An 8,985-nucleotide genomic window follows, 5' to 3' on the forward strand; every position below is an offset into this window, starting at 1 on the left:
TATATACTTTATAAAAAATACTATCATATCAAGCTATTCGCCGAGTAAACGCCGTATCATGACGTATGTAATAGCTACTACGTGTCATCACGTAGCTGTAGTGATTATGATATACTAGTACGCCAGTGTCAATCTAGAACATATTAAATAATATAAACCAGATGTGAACTTTCTGAGTATTACAAAATAACTGAATAATTTAAACAAAATATATTATAGTATAGTCGCGAATATAACTGACAGTGTCTTCTCAAATTCAGCGGCTTCTTTTCCGATCGACGATATTCATCTTTTCTTGTTATCGTCAACTGTTTGTGCTCATCAGAGAAGAGACCGTCATTTTAAATGGGTCTGGCAGGAAACACAAGCGAACATAATATACTATGATCTGCATACAAAAGTACAGTAAGTGTGGTACATTCGTTACGATGGAATGGTTAAGAGATTCTCGGCACTATTACAGGTCTCTCTTTTCAGCGTTTTCAAATACCACAGGCGTAGGGTAATGTTTACGCTTTGTGCGAACCGCGCACTTTATTCAAAATGCAGAGTTGCCCGTGTCTTCATTAGCGGCTTTTGACAACTCAATACCGCCGCGATCAGCGTGGTAGAATGTAAGTGTCCATCTCGAATTGTACATCACAATTTTTATTATCGCCATTATTTTCCGCTGTCAAATTCGAGTTTATGTTTTGCTTTGTGTAGTTGGGATTGTCTGCATGGTTCGGTGATGGTTCGGTCAATTCCCAGCACCTGTTGTGCGGTGTTGCTGGTCCGCGGAGGTGGCCAGCGCCAACATATGGAACACATTGCATGTGCTGATGTTCAGCGATTGCCAACACACTCTCATAAGATGGCGGGGGAGTCTCCCCAGTGTCCGACCACATATCTTCTCCAAGTTCGTAGCTACACTGACCATCGGTGATTATTCCAACATTCACACAATTGTTATACGACGGTGGTGAATCGCAGTTAGCTACAGAGAAAAAAAAGTTGCCGAATATGATTTATTAGTCAGTTAAGTCAAATAATACAATTTAGGAATGAGATGGTCTTTTCTTATCACGCTTCTTAAATGCGATAGTATATGATGAAGTCGACATTTGCATATACAATTAATATATTAGGTTACATATGTCAGAATTGTGGTTGATTGTTAAGATTCATGAAATGGAATTTCTGGCTTGATTTGTCAAAATCGTGAAAAATAAATAAGCCTGAACACTTTTATCCGATTTTGTGAAATATAATTCATTTTATTTAAAACATTTTGTCATGATTGGATATTTTGATGGTTTGCATAAATTATATATGTATGTATGTTGTACGTTTCAGCCGGCCCTAACATATTTTGAACTGTTTTCAATGTCTAGTCAAAAGTTATGTATTCTGAACTGTGTGAAGATATACCTCTTATGATTTGCAACCCTTATTAATTATATAAATGTTATATAAATGAAGTCCTACAAAACAACTTTTTTTCAATACAAGAAGTATTCTCGGTCCGATTTTTGAGTGTGTTCCACTGAAAATAAAACATTGATGAGTACTCTCCAAAAAATGTTTTAATTTTAACAAAGTGCCTAAATAGAGAATACAATCTTTAAATGACAAATGAATCGTGAGTTTTAGATTAGTCGATGTCCCTCAATCACATGACATCGGTATTATTATGAACAAAGCGATCAATTTGGAAATGAGATGAGAGTGATACTAGGGCATTCCATCCTGGGTTTAAATTAAGGTATAGTCAAGGGAACTACTAGTTGTTAGAGTGATGGAAATTAGTACACCTCGGTCCGATCTCCGTGCCACAAATGCACTTTAATTGGCTATTTAGAGCGCTATCTACTGTACAAGTCACAAATGACATTTTGTGCGCAAATTGGTCAGTTGCGGCCATTAACGGCACAAATAAAAAGAAAACACTATCGTTTTATTTGACATGTCTATTTTCACTGTCAATGAAATTTACAACATGTATATAACTAGTATGTTTCAACCGGAGCATGAAAATTGGATCTCAGACGAGCGTATCATAAAAGCTCTGAAATCGATCAGAATACAAATAAATTACAGAGTCAAACACTTAAAGGATTTCGTTTGAATTAGTAGGAATTGCATGGGGGTGGTGCCAGGTCACGCGATCAGTGTAGTCATCCGTTATCAGCTAGTCGTGAATAATTGCATAATATTAATCTTGTCATTATTGTTAGAGTTAAAATATGCTGACATATATCAGATTTAATAATGTGCAAGTTTAAATTTGAAAGCTCCCACCAAAAACAAACACGCTCTGACGTGAAATTTCGTGAATTTCTATTTTCGCCTTAAGTTTTTCTATCCTCTGGATCACATAATGCATATGACTTTGATGCTATGTCATCAAATTCCCAGGAACCATAATTTCTCACAATATAGATCGGATATCAACGAAACGTGGAGAAAATCGACACAGCTCATTAAGACGACTGAGCCTAATTTTTGGCGTATTGATTAATGGCAAACTTCTGCCACTCAAAGTGGGTTTGACGAGCATTATAGGACCGGGGTCCGATTACAGCTACCGTTACTTGACACTGAATTTGAGGCTCATTATCGGGACCGGAGGTCCGATTACAGCTATCGTTACCGAGTAATGTCGATTAAATGCACAATTACGGCACGCTGACCCTTGAAGCTTAGATATTAATTAATTGTTTTAATGAATATCTCTGTCAGAGTAGCTTGATTATTGCAAACAATGTACTCTGACACTGTGACATTGTGCTATTTTCTATCGTCACCTTTTATTTTTATATGCAAACCTATTTTTACGCGCGTATTTAACCTCATTAGCACCGTAACTCGATCATGTGAAAAACACTGATTGCTAATTGATTAATTATTTGAAATTAATTGGTGATATGTTACGTTTATTTTATGTCTAACATTTGCCACCTATAGGTGGTTTTAATGGCTTTTAAACAGTTATGTTGTTTTATGACGAGACTACATGTTGCGTTTCCTATTAGGTAACATCTACTGCAGCCTGGCATCGTAGTTGTCTCACGTTCTTTGGCATCACTAGCTGTATAACCCATTTATTTGACCATATATGGTCTTGTGCCTATCAGTGTAAACTGGGAATGAGAATATTGATTGGGCACAGTGATATAATACTTTTTTCTTTGACGTATTTCCATCTGCCAGTGCCAGAAATTTAATGTAAATTATCTAGAGTGTTAAAATACTCGTTATATGTAATATATTGAATAAATGAAAGCTACATTCTAAGAAATGCCCGAGAAATAACAATTTCAATACTGTAAAGTTGTGCTCTTCGATCTCTTATAGTGACCATATGTTTTATCTTTCTTCCACCTATTTCTAAACGGCCTTGTATATCGCCATGCAAAATGTTCGAAATAATACTTGTGTAATTAATTACGTTTCCTATCATAAAACCATAAAATATGCATGTGTTTTTAGTAGCTAGGAAGTGTTTGTATGAGACAATTTATTGCAATAACTTTAACGGAAGATTTCATAATTTCCGTATGTACGTATGTATGTATTTAATTTATTTGACATACGATTTGAACGGGGTTTAGAATGCTTTGTGTAATAATTAATCAAGTGGGACATTTGTCAGTTTTAATAACTGAAACACAGCTGTCGCTAAAGTTATTAAATATTCATAGATGTTTTCAATAGAGGGGCAATTATTCGTAAAACATTTAAACATTGGATGAGAGATACTGCTAGAACAGGTATGGCATGCGTCTTGCGTCAAGAAACTCACTTCCTCTGCGATCTCATCTGTGCACAATCACAGGTATTTTTTGCATCAGTTAAACCGTGCCGAGCCAGTCTCGATTGTGGTGGTTGAGGATTGGGTATAAAACATGTTCGAGTACCAATCTCATTCACCATAATAATGTGTGAAATCAGCAAAAGAAACCTGAATGATTGATAAATCTACGGTATATCATTCTTGGATTCCGTACAAGTGACTAGTATTTAATGGAGAACCACCGACACAGAGGGTTTTCTGGCTTAGAATAGACGAGCCAAAACCCAAAACGAGGAAGAGGTGGTTTTCTATATCTAAAATAATGTGATACAACACAGAACGTTGTTACAAATTTTAAGCTACAGAGGTTTTAATGGATTTCTAGAAATCCCTGATCCATTTCAGTATCAGCTGCTATTTAAATTTACATATTCACTTGCCCAACATTGCTGCATAAGTGTGTTATGTAAATTTTGACGAACAATGAATTGATGAGCAAAAACAACTGATACGTGCATGTGAAATCACAAGCCACATGTTCCATCTCTCCGACTTAACTCAGTCAGTAGATTGGTAGACTCTTTTCAAGTCCCGGGTTTACCTCTCTCTTTAAAAAATGAGGAGGAAGTTGCCCTCTATCTTTCAGACCAAAAACTATGTCGTCGATTTATAACAACATTGGTCTGAAAGTCCAGTAAAAATACTAGAAGTCCCGAAGGAATTTCCTGAATTCCTCATTCAATATCCCCGCACAATTTAGTAAACAAGAGAAGACCTCATTTGCCCACTTAACTTCACAAGTGCTTAAAAATAAAATAAAACAACACAGAGAAATCTCACCATTAATAATGCTTGGATCAGACGACACGAGACCAAACCTTTTGCATAACCACTTCGTTAATAAGGCAACCGCCACGCTTATAACGGTAATAGCTAACACTACGCCAACAGAGAAACACAGTATCCATATTCCATAGTTCTTAAAGACAATATTGTCAACTTCTTCACTGCTTTTCTGCGTCGTCTGGGATTCAGAGTTTACTGAAAGCATAAATTAGTCGTGATTGACAACAACATTTTCTTGTTTCTACGATTACTATGCCCTTGTGTATTCAAAAAAAATAATTTAAACATCAATTTGGCTCGCCTTAGCTAATAGCATATTCTTGTAGTATGTCCACTATAGTCATGTCAGTGTTGATTTATCGCACTCTGTAGTTTTATAGGGTTGAAATTTCCTCTGCGTAATGCGGACCAAATATTAAATCACCGATTCATTTTTATCGCTGTCTTCGGTTCTCATGGGTAGATTGTGATATATAGACTGTCGTATGATAATAACTCGTACAGAAGACAGTACCGTACCCTATCGTATATTTAATATAGTTAAGTGTGACGGATTATAAAACATGATTGTATATGATTTACTCTTTTATTGTATTCGGCAAATGCTAGACCAGAATCGACACTGTCACGTATTGTTATTTTTAGCGACACGGAACCATAACCGCCTTGTTACAACACGCCTCCCATCATTCAATACAGGACATCTGGATTTCACATAATCTCGTTTAAAATCAATATATATCATTTCAGTGTAGTCACGTAAAACATCTCACTGAAATGAGACATCCGATCAAAACATTTTTCGAGAATGGAATAAATATATTGGTGTGTTATACACACATTGGAATACCACGTGTTTGGTTCACATTTGTGATGATCGCCGATCTGCTTGTGCGCACTGCGTTGTAACACCGCCCTAGCATGCGCAATAGCTTACTGGGTGAAAGTTTGTTGCTTTGAGAAGCGTGTATTGCCCTGTGGAGTGTGATACGAGTTGATAAACAAATGATGTCATTCGGTTGGCATTCAACGACGCACTTGTTTTGTTCACTGGGGAAATGACGTGCACGTAAACAATAACGGTGACACAAACTGTCGGTCAAATCGTTTGTCACCACGTACGGTTCAACTCAGCTTACAGAACGCCGCGTTATGAGTTTTGGTTGATACGTGGCTGCATCCGGTAAATATAATTCAAGAAAAACTTTTAAAAAGTCTCGCTAATTTGAACAATATTACCTGCCTTATTATGTGAAAGATTGTGTTCATGACAACACTTGTGACGTCGTCATTCTGTTGTACATAGACTGAAAAGTTCGCGCATTAATGGTTTGAATATAATAATGATTATTATTATGAAATATAAATATTGATATAACTTATATGCAATTATACGAACACACAACTCATAACGTCATTTCAGAGTGTCGGTTCTATTTTAAGATATAACATACTGTCGAAATACAACATGTGACTAGAACCACTACTAATATCCACAGTCAACAAATATAACAGGAAAGACTTAGTTTATATATTTTGTCGAAATTTTCTTTTGCCCGTAATTTGTTATTGAAACCAAGTATAGCTTACATGGAATTTTCTAATCGCACTGTGCCCGAATAACACAGTTTCCATTGCATTGTACTGACGTCACGGTGGTGTGTATTGTCTGAGCTCGACAATCGACGACGTGAAACGATAATAACAATACAACTCACATTTATGACCATAAGCGTCCAAAACAGCAAACGACCAAACTATCACGACTTCTAAAATCCGCCAATGCATTCTTGAAACAAAAACAGTATGTTTTGTTTGTTTTTCAAATTAATCAGCTCAAACAAAGACAAGTGCACCTGCGCTGTGTGTCTCTCTATAATAATATATAACTGGCGGCGTGTGTCTTGATAACTTGTACTGGTATGTGCTAGTTGCACGCTCTCTGAAACATAACAACAATGCCGTTATTAAGCTGGCTTTCTACTATATATAGAAAATATAATGGACGAGGATTAGAATATACAGTACCTTTCGCCCGTATGAGTCAACACTATTTTCGTAAATACACTATCGCTCCGTTTCTAATAACACACGCTAAGCGTTAGTGTGTGGCATTTAAACTCTTATGTGCTCGCTGATTCGGCAATTTACCGGTTATATACATAATAGGATATGTGAAAGTCGTCCCTTACTAACCATGGACCGGTCAAGACTGGTCCAGATAATACCGGTAATACTTTTGATGTAAACATGGTGTACAGTGTTAGTTTTAATTTACGTGAGAAGTGAACTGTTGCTCTATAGTGGGGTCATTACTTGGCCTCATCCAACCAAACTATAGAGTCACTGTCTAAGGTGTGTTCGTTAATGACGACATAGGTTGACAATGGGTGGAACCAATAAAGACTATTAGATGAATTGAGAAAGGGGTGTACTTAATAGTTAATATCCAGCACCTTGAATCTGTAGCAAAACTTTTCTGTGACGTTTTCGTATAGTTTATGAGAATTATTATTATTAGTATTATGCAGAATAATCCCGAAATCGAATTGTGAAGACTCTTCAAAAAATGATTTCCTACAAAATAGCCTTGAGCGAAGGCAAGCTTCAATACTCCAATATTTCAGCATGGAAGGTACTAACGTACTAGCGTGTCATTGTTTATAAACAAGGGTCTACCCATGAGTCTTTGCGTTTTTAGCGTGTGTTGTTATCGTCGCTTGGGAATCAATTCCCGCGCGTGCGCAGGTGACGACTCTACCGCTTTAACGTTTCAGTGGCCATCAGCTTAGTAAATGTATATTGCTATCATAAAGCGGGGAGTAGACCAATATTCTGCTGGGGGCACGGTTAGAATTCGGTAAATGCATTACAATTGTAATTAGCATCTCCCAATCATCACATGGCCTCAAATAATATAAAAACATAAACAATTAACCGACAGCTTTCTGTAGAATCGCATATCAAATATCCAAGTACTTCAATCGGAGTTCAAAGACGATAATATTGACTTAGTACTACTGTAAGTTCATCACAATAGATACCAATGTGTATACAAGAAATTTGAAATTGTGACTATGCATGACCATTTCAATAACTCATATGCATGTGTGTGTAAAGTTGTATCCCACTTAAACCGTGTTGTGGGCAGCTGACAAATTATCTTCCTTCCTCAATTTGAAACTCATTTACTAGACAGTGTTGTTGTTAATCTCGTATCTTCTGTAGTCATGGCGACTATTTCTATCTGCCAATAACGATAGATAGAGTATATAACACATGTGGTTTTCAACAAAAAATATTACAACATCATAGTTTATTTCTCCCAAAAGAATTGGAAAATATTACATCCATCATGACTGCACAGGATTTGATTTGCGATATGACTGACTGCTCATTCAATCACTAACGACATGTAATACGGCATGCTCTTCTCTCTAATCACTGTAAAACAGGCAATAGACAGTGAAGATAAAGCGATGTATACTGTCCTCTTTCTACTAATCACATTTGAATATAAACGTGAGAGCGTGACATTGCGATCCGCGATAGACTGTCAACTAATATGCGCCAGGTTATTTAATTGTATGCCTCCTCAATTCAATAGCAAGGAACACATATCGGCAGAGGTAGCTGATATTAATCCCACATTCAGTTACAGAACTAATAATGTTACGTGTAATATAAACCACCATATATAATATTTATATAAATTTTTGTAAAATATTAGCATTAGGAAAATATTCAAATAAGATATCGTCTCGATCAACACGACATGTTCAATACGACAATATGTCGTGCTGTGTATGGAAGGTACATTTCATTGTGATGTTGTCGTATGTCGCGCTGTCTTCACCCATCCAGTGTTTGCCGAATGTTTGCAGCCATACATAGTTGTATTCATTAGGACCCGGATGAACACTGTGAATGTCATTTTATCAATAAATGCAATAGATCTCAATTACTTTCCGACAGGTAATTAGAACCGTTTTTTGTGAAGAGAAAAACGCTACCCTTGTTGCTATGCAAATGACGCTAATTAGTATGCACTGTATCGAATATCGGTGATACAATGAATATATGAATGTATATATCTCGATTGCTGATTCTGTACTTACATATACTGTGATATCGACACCGAGCAGTCTGAAATACACGTCAGGGGATAATTTGTGTCTTATCAAAACCTCGTGTTTAATAAATTTGATATTGTATCACACACGTTTGGAAGCTTTGTGAAACACGTAAAATATCAACGGAAGTGTTAAGTGTTAATTGCGTAACATTTGTCACATTTATACAGACGATCGACATTCCATGTACGTTGTCTATCGCCTGTTTGTGTATTAGGCCATCAATATACT

The 8,985-nt window shown here is 36.4% G+C and overlaps 1 protein-coding gene across 1 annotated transcript; it reads right to left on the reverse strand.

Moving 5' to 3' along the window:
• Positions 1-461: 461 nt before the first annotated feature.
• On the reverse strand, positions 462-6,791 carry LOC102800927 (uncharacterized). The gene is made up of 4 exons (XM_006816302.3): positions 6,650-6,791; positions 6,340-6,563; positions 4,616-4,816; positions 462-976 (listed from the first exon to the last, which is right to left on the reverse strand). Exons 2-4 carry the CDS (start codon positions 6,407-6,409, stop codon positions 600-602), a joined length of 648 nt encoding a protein of 215 aa, XP_006816365.1. The 5' UTR covers positions 6,410-6,563; positions 6,650-6,791; the 3' UTR covers positions 462-599.
• Positions 6,792-8,985: the final 2,194 nt, after the last annotated feature.

This window comes from Saccoglossus kowalevskii, chromosome 3 (genome assembly GCF_978046115.1).
Source record: "Saccoglossus kowalevskii chromosome 3, keSacKowa6.1, whole genome shotgun sequence".
In the NCBI taxonomy this organism is placed as follows: domain Eukaryota; kingdom Metazoa; phylum Hemichordata; class Enteropneusta; family Harrimaniidae; genus Saccoglossus; species Saccoglossus kowalevskii.